The sequence below is a fragment of the Xyrauchen texanus genome, chromosome 21 (assembly GCF_025860055.1).
Source record: "Xyrauchen texanus isolate HMW12.3.18 chromosome 21, RBS_HiC_50CHRs, whole genome shotgun sequence".
Taxonomy (NCBI): Eukaryota; Metazoa; Chordata; class Actinopteri; order Cypriniformes; family Catostomidae; genus Xyrauchen; species Xyrauchen texanus.
In genome coordinates, this window is record NC_068296.1 from 4,115,037 (window position 1) to 4,134,345 (window position 19,309).

Sequence of the window (19,309 nt, forward strand, 5' to 3'; positions counted from 1 at the left end):
GTTTTGAGGAATGAAGGCGATACAATGCTTGAAATTTCCAAAAAACTGCAGATTTCATACAAAGGTGTAACTACAGTCTTCAAAGACAAAGCACAACTGTCTCTAACAAGGACAGAAAGAGATGTGGAAGACCAGATGTGCAACTAAACAAGAGGATAAGTACATCAGAGTCTCTAGTTTGAGAAATAGACGCCTCACATGTCCTCCGCTGACAGCTTCATTGAATTCTACCCGCTCAACACCAGTTTCATGTACAACAGTAAAGAGAAGACTCAGGAGGACTTATGGGAAGAATTGCAAAGAAAAAGCCACTTTTGAAACAGAAAAACAAAAAGAAAAGGTTTGAGTGGGCAAAGAAACACAGACATTGGACAACAGATAATTGGAAAAGAGTGTTATGGATCTAAACCCCATTGAGCTTTTGTGGGATCAGCTAGACTGTAAGGTGTGTGAGAAGTGCCCGACAAGACAGACACATCTATGGCAAGTGCTACAGGAAGTGTGGGGTGAAAGGTCAAGTGCTACAGGAAGTGTGGGATCAAAGGTCACCGGAGTATCTGGACAAACTGACAGCTAGAATAACAAGGATCTGCAAATCTGTCATTGCTGCACATGGAGGATTTTTTGGTGAGAACTCTTTGATGCAGTTTAAGAAGTTCTGAATTAAAAAAAAAAAATTTGTTTTATTGTAATGGTCATTTTTCCCCATTATTAATGTCCTGACTATACATTGTGATCATTCAAATACCACTTTGGTAAATAAAAGTACCAATTTCTTTCCATTCTGTGCATTATTCAAAACATTTGGCAGATGGTGTATACACAGTTGAAGTCAGAAGTTTACATACACCTTAGAATCTTAGCCAAATAATTCATAGAAAACATTCTCTGTCTTAGGTCAGTTTGGGTCACTACTTTATTTTAAGATTGTGAAATGTCAGAATAATAGTGGAGAATGATATTTTTCAGCTTTTATTTCTTTCATCACATTCACAGTGGGTCAGAAGTTTACATACACTTTGTTAGTATTTGGTTGCATTGCCTTTAAATTGTTTAACTTGGGTCAGATGTTTTGGGGATCCTTCCACAAGCTTCTCACAATAAGTTGCTGGAATTTTGTCCCATTCCTCCAGACAGAACTGGTGTAACTGAGTCAGGTGTGAAGGCCTCCTTGCTCGCACATGCTTTTTCAGTTCTGCCACAAATTTTCAATCAAATTGAGGTCAGGGCTTTATGATGGCCACTCCAGTACCTTGAGTCTGTTGTTCTTGATCCATTTTGCCACAACTTTGGAGGTGTGCTTGGGGTCATTGTCCATTTGGAAGACCCATTTGCGACCGAGCTTTGTCTTCCTGGCTGATGTCTTGAGATGTTGCTTCAATATTTCCACATAATTTTCCTTCCTCGTGATGTCGTCTATTTTGTGAAGTGCACGAGTCCCTTTTTCAGCAAAGCAACAAGCAACGCTTCATGGTTGGGATGGTGTTCTTCGGCTTGCAAGCCACACCCCTTTTCCTCCAAACATAACGATGGCCATTACCGCCAAACAGTTAAAATTTTGTTTCATCAGACCAGAGGACTTTTCTCCAAAAAGTCCCCATGTGCATTTGCAAACTGTAGTCTGGCTTTATTATGGCGGTTTTGGAGCAGTGGCTTCTTCCTTGCTGAGCAGCCTTTCATTTTATATCGATATAGGACTCGTTTTACTGTGGATATAAAGTTTCAAATTTTACAATATAATGTGCATCAAAAACAAGAATGTATTCTGTAATTTTAGTTTAAGTTTTGAAGCCTAATTTTTTTGTTTAAGATCATTTGAAAAACAAACTAGTTTTAGTTATATTTTAGTAAACAAAAATTGTGTGAGTGCCGTTATTTTGTATTTTGCATTTCACAACACACATGCTTCCAAAACAGCTTTTAAAATCATACTGTAACAAAATATGCTGCTGTAATGTCTTAAAGTTTCATTGTGTGGTGTAAATGAATAACACAGTTGAAAATGATGCCTTATAAATGTGTGTGTGTATCTGTATCAGCAGGTTATTCCCCAGTCTCCTATAGTGGAGCGGTTGATACAGCACTGGTTGGAGATGATGGGTTGGGAAGCAGAACTTGGACACTATTTTTGCATCTCTGACCCCCAGGAGAGAGGTCACTGCCACACAGAGCTTACAGCTACAAGCTGCCTGACTCATTACAAAACTCTCTGATCTTGTGACCTCACCGAAACATGCTGAACTTTTACAAATGTGGGGTGAAAGGGAAAACAAAAGGAAGCAAACTTGTCAGACTGCCATGGGAATGCTGTTGCCCAATCATTGAAATGGTCAGAGAATAATCCCTGTGTCAGTGCGTCTTTGGTTTTCTGCTGATATTTGCAGAAATTGTAGAAGTTGTATTTTGTATATTCTTACCACAAAGTCTTGCTGACATATCTTTGAGGTAAGGGCACAGCTAGGAAATTACTTTTGGGTCGGCCTCAATAAAATGTTTTCACCCCAATTTTAATTTTTATTTTTTTTTTACCAAATTTTACTTAAAGCTACTCTGAAACTTTTTTTGTTAAGAAAAAAAAATCTAAATGTTATTGAGAGAGTGCAACAAAAATCCGTCTTCCAAACCATGTGTTTACTAAAATACACTTTGATTAACCTATAATAACGATTTATATCTTAGAGCCGTCGGGACGGATTTTGCTGGAAATTGCATCGTATATATGTGTCATTCGCCCATGCGTGTTGACGTCATGTACACAGAAAATTATCTCTGGCTTCTGTAGCGAAGATATGTGTGCGTGTGTGTAGTGACACAATAATTATCAGAACTTTTCACTTGCTAGCAAACGTGTGCATTTTTCTTTATAACGGCAATAATTTATATAAATAAATCCATTAGTCCTAGGCTTGCCAAAGACATGTGAGTCTTGAAATGATGTTGACCACTGGTTGGTATAACGGCAATCTATATACTCGTTCCCTCCTCTCAGGGAACCGAGGTTACGTTAGTAACCGAGTCGTTACATACTTAACCGAGACGTTCCCTTACGACTCCGTACACTTGACATTGCGTAGCTATGCATATGGGGAACAGAATCCCATCACGCTGCACTACACTACACGACATAACATCCCAGAAAGGAAACATGGCGGCGTATAATTATACATATATGTACAGACACACACACATATACGTAGTGCGAATCTAAACAAATCCGTTATATAAAGTACAAAAATACAGTATGTTATGTACAGTGCAAAAAGTTTTTTTTTTTAAATGTATTTATGTAAGAGGATATGTTAGATAATAAAAATAGACTAAATTGTGTATTGCACATAATTATTGCTCAATGGGGCGGCTTTAACTGTTACTGAATGTATACTGAATGTATACATGTATAAGATATAGTATTGCTGTCTCCTTAAGATGAATCGCTTATGATGTATAAATCATCATAGCTTTGGATAAAAGCGTCAGCCAAACGATTAAATGTAAATGAATGTGTATACCTTTGAGGACGTGGCAGTTCTAAACCAATGACATAATCATGTTTGGACAGAAGTGGACCAATCGCGAAGCGGCACAGAGTTGCCAGCAAGGGCGGCACTGAGCGCAATCTCCAATCTGATTGGCTGGAGTTCAATCTCAAATTGTATTGGTCCTTTGAGCTGGGCTGGCGTTCTATCTCAAATCTGATTGGTTGACTGAGCGGATCCAGAGGAAGTGTCTCAAACTAGTACATCATCCGGAGTTCCCGAGACTGACCGGGCGGTGTGAAACGTTATAGGAATCGGTAGGTGAAGTTGCAATATAGCATGAAACCTTTTATCTCTACGGTGCATTTTTATGCCTCACTGTTTCATTTATTTTATTTAAGAGTGTAATGTGTTTGCATTAGTCGTGGTGCGGGGAATTTAGATGAAGATGAATTACAATTATAAATATTTTAGAAAGTAGTTTAAAATTATTTCCAGTGAATACAGTTACATCATAATCAAAACAATGAAGTACAACCCCCCATTATCTATACAATGTTCAATGGAAGCATGTACGGTTGAAGTCATTTACACATGATTTAACCTTTCCACCGATTTCATATTAGCAATCTGTATTATTGGCAAGTTGTTTAGGACATCGACTTTGTGCATGACACGAGTAATTTTTCCAACAATTGTTTACAGACAGATTGTTTCATTTTTAATTGACTATATCACAATTCCAGTGGGTCAGAAGTTTACATACACTTAAGTTAACTGTGCCATTAAGCAGCTTGGAAAATTCCAGAAACTGATGTCAAGCCTTTAGACAATTAGCATCTGATAGGAGGTGTGCTGAATTGGAGGTGTACCTGTGGAGGTATTTTAAGGCCTACCTTCAAACTCAGTGCATCTTTACTCGACATCATGCGAAAATAAAAAGAAATCAGCCAAGACCTCAGAAAAAAATTGTGGAGGTTGACAAGTCTAGTTCATCATTGGGAGCAATTTCTTAACACCTGAAGGTCCAAGTTCATATGTACAAACAATAGTATGCAAGAATAAACACCGTGGGACAACGCAGCCATCATACCGCTAAAAAAGGAAATGCAATCTGTCTCCTAGAGATTAACGTAGATTGGTGTGAAAAGTGCAAATCAATCCCAGAACAACAGCAAAGGACCTTGTGAAGATGCTGGAGGAAACAGGTAGACGAGTATCTATATCCACAGCAAAACGAGTCACAACCTGAAAGGCTGCTCAGCAAGGAAGAAGCCACTGCTTCAAAACCGCCATAAAAAAAGCCAGACTACAGTTTGCAAGTGCACATGGGGCTCTTACATTTTGGAGAAATTTCCTCTGGTCTGATGAAACAAAATTTGAACTGTTTGGCGGTAATGGCCATCGTTACGTTTGGAGGAAAAAGGGTGAGGCTTGCAAGCCGAAGAACACCATCCCAACCGTGAAGCATGGGGGTGGCAGCATCATGTTGCATTGCTGCAAAAGGGACTGGTGCACTTCACAAAATAGACGACATCACGAGGAAGGAAAATTATGTGGAAATATTGAAGCAACATCTCAAGACATCAGCCAGGAAGATAAAGCTCGGTCGCAAATGGGTCTTCCAAATGGACAACGACCCCAAGCACACCTCCAAAGTTGTGGCAAAATGGCTTAAGGATGACAAAATCAAGGTATTGGAGTGGCCATCACTATGCCCTGACCGCCATCCGAACTGAAATAGCGTGTGCGAGCAAGGAGGCCTACAAACCCGACTCAGTGACACCAGTTCTGTCTGGAGGAATGGGAAATATTTTCATGAAATTTATTTTATTTATAGGTTGTACCATTTCATTGAAATAGAAGTAGCGATTATAATATGTAAGTGTTCCCTTTACTTTCCTACGTGTATGTTTATAAAACTAACTGAAAGAACACTACAGTCTAATTATTGGAGCATCAGAAAACCATAGATATTAATGACAGCACTGAACTCTCACTTGAACTTCCATTTACTCTCTGTGAGTCTCTGTGTTTGACAGCGTAAACTGAAGAGTACGTGAAGATGAACCCGTGGCTGCTCTTGGTGTGCATCACCCTCTGCGTTATTCAGTCCTCCAGCAAACCCATGGAGAAGAAGGACCGCGTCCATCATGAAGACCCCCTCAGCAACAAAGAGCATGATGATGAGGAGAACTTTGACTACGACCACGAGGCTTTTCTCGGACAAGAAGAGGCGAAGACCTTTGACCAGCTCACTCCAGAGGAAAGCAAAGAGAGACTAGGGTAAAACCACACACAGCAATGTTTTGATGGTGCCACAGTGTTTACACTTTTCAGGGAAATCAATGAATTAATTGCTTACTTGCTTATAGGTGTATTTACAAATTAAGGTGAGATACGAGAAAGTATTTTTTACTAGACAAACATATGCCGATACAGATATTTTGCCACTTTATTTGTCATCAGATCTTACTTTGGAATTATACTTTACAATTTACAAATATGTAAAAAAAAAATTCCGTTCTGAAAAGAAATAATATCCATTGAACTTGGATTGGATCTGTTGAACACATGACATGGCAATATTGTAAGATAAATAGAAGATAAAAAGATAAAAACCCCAAATATGGTAACATGATGATTGATGTATGTTTTTGTAGTTCAAAACAAAAGAACTCATATTTTACATGCATGTACTATAAAATGGCACTTTTCCACTCCACGTTACGGTTTGACTCGCCTCAACTCGACTCACTTTACTTTTCTAAGCTTGCATTTCCACTGCTGTTTAGTGCCGGCTCAATGTGGGTGGGATTATAGGCTGACCGTCATAGATGCGGCGCCTCTACTGCCGTGACATCATCTTAAACGCGACACAAACGGACCAAAACAATAACATGACCGCTAGCTGTTAGCTACTAGCTCATTGTGCTGCATAAAGCAGTTGTTGCATGGTGATTTTACACAAGTGTAATGGTTCAGTTGGCCTGGTTGTTTTAGAAGCTTCCAGTAGCTGGTCAACTAAATAAAGTGAAGCTTTCAAGCAGCGTTTAGAGTTAACGTAACAAAACGTACCATCCTCCATCGTGGCTGAGTCCAGGGCGCTCTCCCTCCCATTGCTCGCCGGTTTAGATATTGTCCATTTGGTCGAACCACTTCACTTTTCCTTTATGGTTCTATAGTCACTTAAGTTTTTTAACTTTTGCCTACACTGTTGGTAGGTCCGCTGGTAGCCGTGTGCGGCCAACAGCTGAGACACTTCCTGAGAGTCTTTTTCATTTCGCTCATCGCTAACGAGTGGGCCGTCTGCACCTTGTTTATTGACCAGAGCGTGGTTTTGCGCACAGCCATTTCTTTTTTACAATTAGAAAATTGTGTGGACAAATGATACTGGTATCGCTGTTGCTAACTTTAAAACTAGCGGGTTGATGTCGCGTGTTGGAAATCCAGTGACGCTGCTAGTGACGATTCTCTCTGACCAATCAGTGATCTGCAGGATTTTGATGTCACATTTAGTATCGACTCGGCTTGCTGTGTTACTAAAAAAAAGGTACCAGGTACTATCCACAGTGGAAAAACCCAGTCGATTTGAGTCAAGTTGTACCGTGCAGTGGAAAACCCCCATAAGATGGAACATTACGAATTCATACTATGCCTATGTTGAGCGATTCTGTGGAAATGTCAACCACTTCAAGAAAACTAAAAAGTTTTAACCAAAGGAACAAAACCCTCTTTTTAAATTCTGTATTATAGTAGTAAAATGGATAATGGATCATGCCGTCCAGACCGCTAGAGGGTGCCGCTTGCTCACACAGCACTTAACGCAGCCATTTAAGGTTTAGTTAACACACAAGGCCATATTGCGATTTCATATTGCATCATATCGATATCTCAGAAGTCAAAGTCAGCTGGTTTCAAAAGTTTTGGAAGGTTTCCCTCTTCATGAAGCCTATTGGTCACTTTCACAACTGTCACGTCCATTTATGGTGTTTTTTACACAAGACTAATTGTTAAAAACATTGGCACATTATGTGGCCACCGTATGCAGATCTTCATTCTCTATCTTTCTGTCCACAGTATGATGGTAGAAAAGATTGACGAGGATCACGATGGCTTTGTCACCATTGATGAGATGAAACAGTGGATTAAACATGCTCAGAAACGCTGGATCTATGACGACGTGGACCGTCAGTGGCAAGCTCATGATCTCAACTTGGACTCTTACATTTCCTGGGAGGAATACAAGAACGCTACCTACGGTTACATCCTTGGTGCGTTTAATGCGTTCAGTGATTAATAATATGTCTATGAGAATAACTATGAATCCAGACTAATGAAAATGTGTACGTGTGTTCAGATGAAGCCGATCCCGAGGACGGTTTTAACTACAGGCAGATGATGGCCCGAGATGAACGCCGTTTCAAGATGGCGGACCACGACGGTGACATGAGGGCCAATAAGGAAGAGTTTACAGCATTTCTGCATCCAGAGGAGTTTGACTACATGAAGGATATTGTAGTGCTGGTGCGTCTAGGCACTATTCTGCTTCCTTCTGCTCTTGGTGATACAATATTTCCATATCATTGCTGCAGTCTAAATGCAAGTGCATTCCTAGAAGCTGACAAAACAACCTTTCAACAGATATGCACATTCAAAGTGAGAAAGTGTCTTTCTCTTCTGGAAAAACAGACCAAAATATTGACTCCTCAATAATGGTAAATGGTCTGCACTTATATAGCGCTTTTTTTAACCTTAGAGGTTACCAAAGCGCGTTGTTTCCCAGTCACGCATTCACACACACACACATACACCAATGGTGGCAGAGCTGCCATGCAAGGCGCTAGCCTGCCATTGGGAGCAACTTGGGGTTCAGTGTCTTGCCCAAGGACACTTCTGCATGTGGAGTCTTGTGGGCCGGGAATCGAACCACCAACCCTGCGATTGGCAGCTGACCCGCTCTACCAACTGAGCCACAGCCGCCCCCAATAATAATACGCACTCACTCTTCAAGTGATTTCATTGGGTCTCTTATGCTCAATATTTGGCATAAATATGTAGTATTTGAAACAATACAACTTTGTAATGTTTTTTTTCTGTTTTTGATCGTCAGGAGACCATGGAAGACATTGATAAGAATGGAGATGGCTTTATTGACTTGGATGAATATATTGGTGAGAATAATGAAATAAACACAACATGTTACTTGAGATCATTGGAGAGTTGGATAGAGTTCAGTCGTTTGTTCACTTTGAGGACTGCGTATTAATTTGTGTGTTCAGGTGATATGTACAGTAAGAATGGAGACTCAACTGAACCGGAGTGGGTGAAGACAGAAAGAGAACAGTTTACAGAGTTCAGGGATAAAAACAAAGACGGTCGTATGGATAAAGATGAGACCCGCAACTGGATCCTGCCATCCGACTATGACCACGCAGAATCAGAGGCCAACCACCTGCTCCATGAATCTGATGCCGACAAGGTAAAAGCACTTGAATTATCTATGATTTTGCTTTTAACCCTATAACGCATATGTGGGTTAAAAATGACCCAGTGTCTAATTTTTAGTACTTTATATTTACATGAAGTGGTCTTTTGATCTACCACTCCAGGTATTCCTTAATTAAGGTGTCTTCTATCATGTGAAATAAATATTTTTAAGATTCTATTGAATATCTATAAAATGGTAATAGAATTTGCATCACTACCCCTAAAAACCCATATGTGTTTCCTATGGGATTCAATGCATTTAACATGTATTATTTTTGTAATGCATTGAATATTTGGAGTTTTCATTTGTTATGTAATGAAATATACATTAAATACCATGTTCACGCTTCTATTTAAGTGTAGTATGCAAGTATAGATAGTTGTCATTCAGCCATTTCTGTAGGACGCCTCACCACTCCAAGCTACATATATAGCTACATAGAGTAGTATAGAAATGTAGTGTCATTAGGCACTATACAGTACATAAGGTTGACATTTTACAAGTTTATAACAATTATTTTTGTAAAAACCATCTTATCCTAGTTCATTGTACTTCTATGTATGTGTATGTGTGGGTAGATTTGTTGTTTGGGACATTTCGTATTTTACCACCAAACATGGAAATTGTCCATATTTCTGTTATATAAGCATTTTTACACCGTCACCCAAAACTACTCCAAGAGTTCAATGTGTCTGAAACTCTTCAGAATTTTATATAAAATATATTAAACCGCTTAAATTCAATTTACTTATAAAATTACCATCTGAATAAATTTTCCTTGGAAATAGATAAATAGTTTTATAAAGAATAAGCATCTAGATTTCACCTGGGTCTTTTCTGACCCACTAATGCATTAAAGGGGTCAAAGTTACATATGCATTCTTGGGTTAAAGGGATGCTTCACCACTTTTTACATGCAAGTCATGTCCATTACATTTTCAATTGTCATATGTAATAATTGCACTTATGTTTGGCCCCTGAACCTTTTTTCATTGAGGGGTTATTGCTAGTAAATGCAGTGCTTTTTAAACTTAAAGGGATGGTTCATCATTTACTCACCCTCATGCCATCCCAGATGTGTGTGACTTTCTTTCTTCTGCCAAACACAAACAAAGATTTTTAGAAGAATATGTCAGCTCTGTAGTTCCATACATTGCAAGTGAATGGTGACCAGACCTTTTGAAGCTCCAAAAATCCAAAAAGGCAACATATAATTAATCCACTTGATTGCAGTGGTTTCATTTATGTCTCTTGAAGTAATGCAATCACTTTATGTGTGAAACAGATCAATAGTTAAGTAATTTTTGACCATAAATCTCCACTTTCACTTTTAGAATGTGAAAGTGGAGATTTATGGTAAAATAGTACTAAACCCTCTTATGGTATTGAAAAATAGCGCCTCACTTTGTTATTATTCTTGATCATTTTTGACCGGAAGGGTCAGATGTGTAACCCTTTATTATGATGACAACGATACCATTAAATTAACAATAACATTATACATTTATTTGGGGATTTTGTATATTTATTTTGGGGATTTATTTTGATCTTATTTACATGTATATTTCAAAATTTGACCATTAGTTTGCATATTCAAATAAGCAATTTTAGGAAATAAAATCAGAACCTACTCTTATACAAGTCGAAACATGAAGAAAACATGACAAATAGACATTAATTGGATGCAGATGGCTGCCATCTGGTCAACAACTTTGACCACGCAAAAGCAGATGCCAACCACCTGCTGCATGAGTCTGATGCCGACAAGGTAAAACAATATAATGCGTATATGGGTTAAAAATTATCCAGCGTCTAATTTTTAGGACATTATTTTTTACATTAAGTGGTCTTTTGATCTGCCACTCCATGTATTCCTTAATTAAGGTGTCATCTATCGTATGAAATTAAACATTTTAACATGGCTTTAACATTTTTAAGATGGCTGCCATCTGTTGATCATAATATACATAACAGGACTTAAAAACCATGTCATGCCAGTAACTGCCAGAAAGTCGTCAACTCATTTTTATTTGTATAGTGTTTTTCACAACACACATCGTTTCAAAGCAGCTTTACAGGAAATCGTGCATTAACAAAAAATAAATAATGAAACTGTAATAACTCTAATGTCTTACAGTGATCATTGTGCAGTTTGATCAAATATGATTGTAAAGTGTGTATAGAAATTAAATAAGTAACGATGGCTGTAGCCACCTACTGTGTATTCTGGTGGCTTGTTGTATAATCTTTTTATATTTTATCACAAGATATGCATTTGGAGATATATTTATACATTATCAAACTATTAATTGACAAAGTTTAGCATTTTAAATTGATTTGAAGTGTCAGTTTTTGGAGTTAATGTCATCATGCTTGCAATCAAACCTGACCATGGTGTTACAAGACACTGAATAAGCATTTTTCTACCAATAATTTATTTAAAACATAAAAATTTAATAACTCAAAGTAAATGCATGTCATGAAACTGAACATCAAGAAATAGAAATGAACTGCAAATTTCGGAAAATTCAATTAGGGAATAAAACGGATGAATCAGAGCATATTACAATTTCAAACTTTCTCTAGTAAAAATTGATTTTGCGCGCGTGCGTGCGTGTTAGTTGTCATCAGCTGGAAAACAACAGTTGAATTGTAATGCCAACAACGACCAAAAGATGGCTGTAGAGCTCCACTTATTGATGCCCTGGTTCTGTGTGTGTGTGTGTGTGTGTGTGTGTGTGTGTGTTTTGCATTGTGAGAGTTATCGTCTCGCCCCTTTATTTCTGAGTATGTGTTTAGCATTGTCACTGAGTAATTGGCTTTTTTAACCAAAAAAAAAGGCTCTGTCTTATAGTCTCACCAGTTCCTTTTTATGTGCATGTAATGGGGCTTTTCCACTGCACGGTACAACTCGGCTCTGCTCGCTTTTTTGGGGTTTTCCACTGTGGATAGCACCTGGTACCTGATACTTTTTTAGTAACACCTCGGTCGAGGTTCCAAGCGAGCCGAGTCGATATTAAATGTGACGTCAAAATCCTGCAGATCACTGATTGGTCAGAGAGAATCGTCACTACCAGCGTCACTGGATTTCCGACATGGGACATCAACCTGCTAGTTTTAAAGTTAGCAACAGCGATAGCAGTATCATTTGTTCATGCGACTTTCGAATTATAAAAAGAAATGGCTGTGCGCAAAACCACGCCGTGGTCAATAAACGAGGTGCAGACGGTCCACTCGTTAGCAACGAACGAAACGAAAAAGGATTTTAGGAAATATCTCAACTCTGTGGCCAACAGCTACCAACGGACCTACCAGCAGTGTACGGAAAAGTAAAAAAAGAAACTCTTAAAAGTGACTACAGAACTATCAAGTCAAAGTGAAGTGGTTCAAACAAATGGACGCTATCTATATCCAGCGAGCAATGGGAGGGAGAGCGCCCTGGACTCAGCCATGATGGAGGATGGTACGTTTTGTTACGTTAACTCTATACTCTTCTTGAAAGCTTCACTTTATTTAGTTGAGCAGCTACTGGAAGCTTCTAAAACAACCAGGCCAATTGAACTGTTACACTTGTGTAAAATCACCATGCAACAACTGCTTTATGCAGCACAATGAGCTAGTAGCTAACAGCTAGCGGTCATGTTATTGTTTTGGTCCGTTTGTATCGTGTTTAAGATGATGTCACGGCAGTAGAGGCGCCGCAACTATGACGATCAGCCTATAATCCCACCCACGTTGAGGGGCACTAAACTGCAGTGGAAATGCAAGCTCAGAAAAGTAAAGCGAGTCGAGTCGAGGTGAACCGTAATGTGTGTTTGTGAGTGGGTGTATATTTTTTGCACTAAGGATGTTTTAGAGTCTCACAATGTAATTTCAGTTTTTTCAGCATTATGCCTTATTTATTGATTTTATTTCACAGATTAATAATAATCTGTCTTTTGGTCTTTCCCATTCATTTTCAATGGTCCGTCAATTTTGACCTCAAATACCAAAGGTGTTGCTTTTTTTATGACCACTTAGACTTATCGAATCAAGCCCAATTTTTTAGGACATTTTCTTATGTCAAATGGAGGAAAGGTCACCAAGGCTTGCACTGCTCAGATAAAGGAAACCATTTTTATTAAATGAGGAATTTGGTCAAAAATGACAATACCATAGTTAAATATTGATCTGTTTCTCACTCACACCTATCATATAATTTCTGAAGACATGGATTAAACCACTGGAGTCTTATGGATATTACCTTTATTCTGCTTTAGTGATTTTTGGAGCTTCATAAGCCTAGTCATCATTCACTAGCATTGTATGGACCTTCAGAGCTGAAATATTCTTCTAAAAGTCTTTGTTTGTGTTCCACAAAAGAAAGAGTCATACACATCTGGGATGGTATGAGGGTGAATAAATAATGAGAGAATTAACATTTCTTAGGTGAACTATCCTTTTAACAAAATGTTGTCCCTTATATAACTGTTTCAGACATCAGCTGAAGTGAATAGAAGTCTAGATTTAATTTATTGCACACTTATAAATGGGGGAATTAAAAAAAAAACATTTTACACCATTGTTGTAATTGTAATCTGGTTTGATTATTAATGTTGACAGTTTTTAAATGTTAGCTGCTCCAACAATTTGCTTTTTGTCATTTTTCATGGCAGGACGGACGCCTCACAAAGCAGGAAATTGTGAATAAATATGACTTATTCGTCGGGAGCCAAGCGACAGATTTTGGAGAAGCTCTAGCCCGACATGACGAGTTTTAATTCTGGAAACGTTGTACTTGAAGAATGCAAAATGGACAATAATTTATTTTATGATTTCAAGCACACTTCAATAACAAATCATTTCTGTGTTTACAAACATTTCTGTTTTTCTACAGCGACTCGTTCAAATCCAGTTTCGTCTTTCGTTGGTTATTATCGCTCACAGCCGACGGCTTGCAATGTGTAATGCACTGAAAATATGAAAAGTTATTCAGGTCGCCTTGTGAAGCTCATTTAAGTAGCATACAGAGATTTGTCTAATGACACATGCTAGGTTTATAATGCACTAAAATGTGTCCATACAGTATAATGAAACATAATAGCATGTGTGCAACCTGACACGGCAATTACTCGTGATTTCTACACTAAAGTTACCAGTGGATATATTGCACATAATAGGAACACTTTGTATAAAGAAACAATACCTTTATGTAAACTACTTTTCTAAGTGATATCAGGTGTTTTACAACCACTACATGTACATTTGTGTATACCTGCATTTATCCAGAGAATGCATGATATTAGAAATGACATTAAGTAACATTATAGTAAGAATGAACCATAATAGGCCTAATTAAGGATTTGGTTCTCGAGTTGCAGAATGCCATAGTCATTATAATGAAGGTTTACCAGATGAAGCTAGAAATTGTGCTGATCAATTAAATACTTGGGAAGTTTTGTTTTTCTTCAATGACATCATAATGACTTCATTTACATAGAATCCCAACAAACAGCAGTCTTTATAAATATGGCCCCTACTCGAAGGACCTTTATTTAAATTCCAAATAATGCGACTTTTAGACTTTAAGTGTTAGTACTGTCATTTATGGACTGAACCACAAACTAAAGCCTTCCTTTCCTCAAGTGCCTTTTTCCCTCTCGTGCCCTTTACTGTTAAACCTTTTTATCTCTGCTGTTCGTACGTGACTGAACATGAACTCCTTTCTTAACTTTTGTGTATATATGTCTATAATTGAATGTGAACTGTTTTCAATATGCTGTGGTCAGGTATTGTAAATGCTGTCTTGTAGCTGAGAGTTTTTACTCAATAAAATTTAATTAAAATCACATTTTTATTTGGTTTCCATTTATAGGATTTCTTGGTGAGCCATTTTATGCAGTTTCTCATTTCACTCAAAGTCAATCTTTGGGTCCACTAGGGGGTTGATCTCAGTAATGTTGCTCAATGAGTGCATCTCTATGCTCAATCTTGTCTAATTATACTTAATTAGCCGGCATCGTGTGGTCATGTTTTCTTTATTGGGGTAAGGTCATAAATAGTTCATGCAAAAACTGATCGGCACACGTAGAGTTTTGCTCATTGCCACAGTCTGCATGACTTTGAACACTTTGACAGCAGAGAATAACCACAAAATTATTATTTTTATTACCATAGTTTTTCCTATATATATTTCCTATATATTATTACTAAGTTTAACCTTGATATTTGTATTAAAAACAATGTTTACTGTAGTAAAACCATGGTACATTTATTGCGAGGGAACTTAAATCTATTTACATTTACGTTTATTCATTTGGCAGACGCTTTTATCTAAAGCGACTTACAAAAGAGGAAAACATAAGCGAATCATCTTAAGGAGACAGTGGAACGAAAGTGCCATACTACAAAGTTTCACTATCATCAGAATAGCATTAAAAACAGATACAAGTGCAAAAAGATGCATTTTAAGTTGTTTTTTGAAGACAGAGAGTGAGTGAGCTTCACGGATGGGAAGGTCATTCCACCAATGTGGTACGATGAAGCTGAAAGTCCGAGAAAGTGTTTGGTGCCTCTTTGTGTTGGTACAACAAGGCGACGTTCCTTAGCCGAACGCAGGCTTCTAGTGGGCATGTAGCTCTGCAGAAATGATTTTTAGGTATGCTGGAGCACACCCAGTGGCTTCTGTATGCCAGCATCAGTGCCTTGAATTTGATACGTGCATCAACCGGCAGCCAGTGGAGAGAGACAAGAAGTGGTGTAACATGTGCTCTCTTTGGTTCATTAAAGACCAGACGTGCTGCTGCATTCTGGATCATTTGCAGGGGTCAAATTGCACATGCAAGGAGTTCTGCAATGAGAGCATTACAGTAGTCCAGTCTAGTTATGACAAGTGACTGAACAAGCAGTTGTGTGGCATCTTCAGAGAGGAAGGGTCTTATCTTCCTGATATTGTAGAGAGTAAATCTACATGGTCTTGCGGTCTTTGAGATGTAGTCCACAGAGAGAGAGGTCAACAGAGAATGGTCAGACTGGTTTGAACTGATAAAGTCTACAGTAGCTCAGATAACCACTCTGTACAATTGTGGTGAGAAGAATGCTATTCTCAATGCTATTCTGAGATGCGGGTTGGCGCTGTTTTGGCGGCACAAGGGGGACCTACACAATATTAGGCAGGTGGTTTTAATGTTGTGACTGATCGGTGTATATATATATATATATATATACACACATACACCAATCAGCCACAACATTAAAACCACCTGCCTAATATTGTGTAGGTCCCCCTTGTGCCGCCAAAACAGCACCAACCCGCATTATATATATACACTCACCCAAAGGATTATTAGGAACACCTGTTCAATTTCTCATTAATGCAATTATCTAATCAACCAATCACATGGCAGTTGCTTCAATGCATTTAGGGGTGTGGTCCTGGTCAAGACAATCTCCTGAACTCCAAACTGAATGTCAGAATGGGAAAGAAAGGTGATTTAAGCAATTTTGAGCGTGGCATGGTTGTTGGTGCCAGACGGGCCGGTCTGAGTATTTCACAATCTGCTCAGTTACTGGGATTTTCACACACAACCATTTCTAGGGTTTACAAAGAATGGTGTGAAAAGGGAAAAACATCCAGTATGCGGCAGTCCTGTGGGCGAAAATGCCGTGTTGATGCTAGAGGTCAGAGGAGAATGGGCCGACTGATTCAAGCTGATAGAAGAGCAACTTTGCCTGAAATAAACATTCGTTACAACCGAGGTATGCAGCAAAGCATTTGTGAAGCCACAACACGCACAACCTTGAGGCGGATGGGCTACAACAGCAGAAGACCCCACAGGGTACCACTCATCTCCACTACAAATAGGAAAAAGAGGCTACAATTTGCAAGAGCTCACCAAAAGTGGACAGTTGAAGACTGGAAAAATGTTGCCTGGTCTGATGAGTCTCGATTTCTGTTGAGACATTCAGATGGTAGAGTCAGAATGAGAACATGGATCCATCATGCCTTGTTACCACTGTGCAGGCTGGTGCTGGTGGTGTAATGGTGTGGGGGATGTTTTCTTGGCACACTTTAGGCCCCTTAGTGCCAACTGGGCATTGTTTAAATGCCACGGCCTACCTGAGCATTGTTTCTGACCATGTCCATCCCTTTATGTCCACCATGTACCCATCCTCTGATGGCTACTTCCAGCAGGATAATGCACCATGTCACAAAGCTCGAATCATTTCAAATTGGTTTCTTGAACATGACAATGAGTTCACTGTACTAAAATGGCCCCCACAGTCACCAGATCTCAACCCAATAGAGCATCTTTGGGATGTGGTGGAACGGGAGCTTCGTGCCCTGGATGTGCATCCCACAAATCTCCATCAACTGCAAGATGCTATCCTATCAATATGGGCCAACATTTCTAAAGAATGCTTTCAGCACCTTGTTGAATCAATGCCACGTACAATTAAGGCAGTTCTGAAGGCGAAAGGGGGTCAAACACAGTATTAGTATGGTGTTCCTAATAATCCTTTAGGTGAGTGTATATATACAGTATTTGTGTAGACAAATTGATTTCATTGTTTGTCAATAATACGTTTTATTTAAATATACACTCCAGTTTAGATTTCAGTACAAAGAAAGCATGTCCATATGCAGTGTTGCTATACCCACTATATTGGAAAAACATAGAAGGTTTGTAATTGTAATTTGAAATGCCCCAAAAATATGTAGAGGTACAATGCAAAGGCCCCTCTTCACCCATAGGTTATGGTTAAAAAGACATCTGAAATATCTTGTTCAAATCCATGAGCATGCCTAGGAAAAGCTAGTGGGTAGATGGCACACATATGAGCCACTGACCGTATATAGGATTGTGTACACTGTAAAAAAAAATATTTTAATGGCAAAAGAATGCTATAGTAAAAACACTGTTATTACCATGTACGGTGAAAAATTACATTTAATTTAACAAGACAATACATGTAATTTTATGGTCAAAATATTGTAAAATAAAAAAAGTAAAGATTGATTGGCCTTTATAGTTACCTTTTATAGGATAGATATAGTTAACAATCAAATTTGTTTTATGTTTGACAAGACAATACATGTTACAATACATTCACTCTTTTCATTTTAAGAAGGCTTGTTTGTTACTCGACCTCAGTTTCAGTATCGTTTTCAGCTCCCATCACAATCATCTTCCCTCATTGGTGTCTAGACTAGAGGTCGACCGATAGCGGCTATCACCGATACTGATAACTAAGGTGGATTAATTAGGCAGATAACCGATTAATCGGCCGATAGTTTTTAAAATTGATTAAATGTTGAAATATTTTCTTAGTATTTCCTTACAGTGATTATTAAGCTTAATTAGACCAAAATCCCAATCATAAACAGAAAAACTGGGGACTCTTATTATGAAACAATTATGAGCTTCCAAACTAAAAACGCACTTTTACCATCATCTACAATGTATTGCAATAAAACTCTGTAAAGTAAATGTTGTCATATGGGCTAATAAATGCTGTATGAGCAGTAATTAACAGTAGATCATCATTCATCAATAGTAGATCAACAGAGTTGTCTTGTCAAGTGTCCGGTATATTATGAAATACTTTGGTAACACTTTCTATGAAGCTCCTATTTATAATGCAATGTAAAGGCACTACACTGCACTCATAATATCTTTTAGCCTGTATATTCACCAGATGAAAGTTTTTGGCAACAGAGGAGCATGGAGAAATATTATATATAAATAAACTCAGCAAAAAAAGAAACGTCCTCTCACTTTCAACCTCTTTTATTTTCAGCAAACTTAACATGTGTAAATATTTGTATGACCATAAAAAGATTCAACAACCAAGACATAAACTGAACAAGTTTCACAGACATGTGGCTAACAGAAATGGAATAATGTGTCCCTGAACAAAGGGGGTAATGGTCAAAATTATTACTGTTAAAAGTAACAGTCAGTATCTGGCTGTATCAGCTACATTAAGTACTGCAGTGCCAGTTCTTGCTGCAAGATGTTGCCCCACTCTTCCTCCGAGGCACTTGCAAGTTCCCGGAAACATCTGGGGGTAATGGCCCTTGCCCTCACCCTCCAGTCCAACAGGTCCCAGACGTGCTCAATGGGATTGAGATCTGGGCTCTTCGCTGGCCATGGCAGAACACTGACATTCCGGTCTTGCAGGAAATCACGCACAGAACGAGCGGTATGGCTGTTGGCATTGTCATGCTGGAGAGCCATGTCAGGATGAGCCTATAGGAAGGGTACCACATGAGGGAGGAGGATGTCTTCCCTGTAACGCACAGTGTTGAGATTGCCAAGTTCAGTCTGATGATGCTGTGACACACCGCCCCAGCCCATGA

At 38.6% G+C, this 19,309-nt stretch overlaps 1 protein-coding gene across 2 annotated transcripts; it reads left to right on the plus strand.

Moving 5' to 3' along the window:
• The first annotated feature begins 3,707 nt into the window (after positions 1-3,707).
• On the plus strand, positions 3,708-14,789 carry LOC127661532 (calumenin-B-like). 2 transcript variants are annotated; one of them, XM_052152274.1, is made up of 7 exons: positions 3,708-3,793; positions 5,519-5,762; positions 7,557-7,750; positions 7,837-8,003; positions 8,590-8,650; positions 8,759-8,958; positions 13,623-14,789. In XM_052152274.1, exons 2-7 carry the CDS (start codon positions 5,542-5,544, stop codon positions 13,725-13,727), a joined length of 948 nt encoding a protein of 315 aa, XP_052008234.1. In that variant the 5' UTR covers positions 3,708-3,793; positions 5,519-5,541; the 3' UTR covers positions 13,728-14,789. The 2 variants fall into 2 exon arrangements, with proteins under 2 accessions (XP_052008234.1, XP_052008233.1); XM_052152273.1 differs by having other exon boundaries at positions 3,755-3,793; positions 5,503-5,762.
• Positions 14,790-19,309: the final 4,520 nt, after the last annotated feature.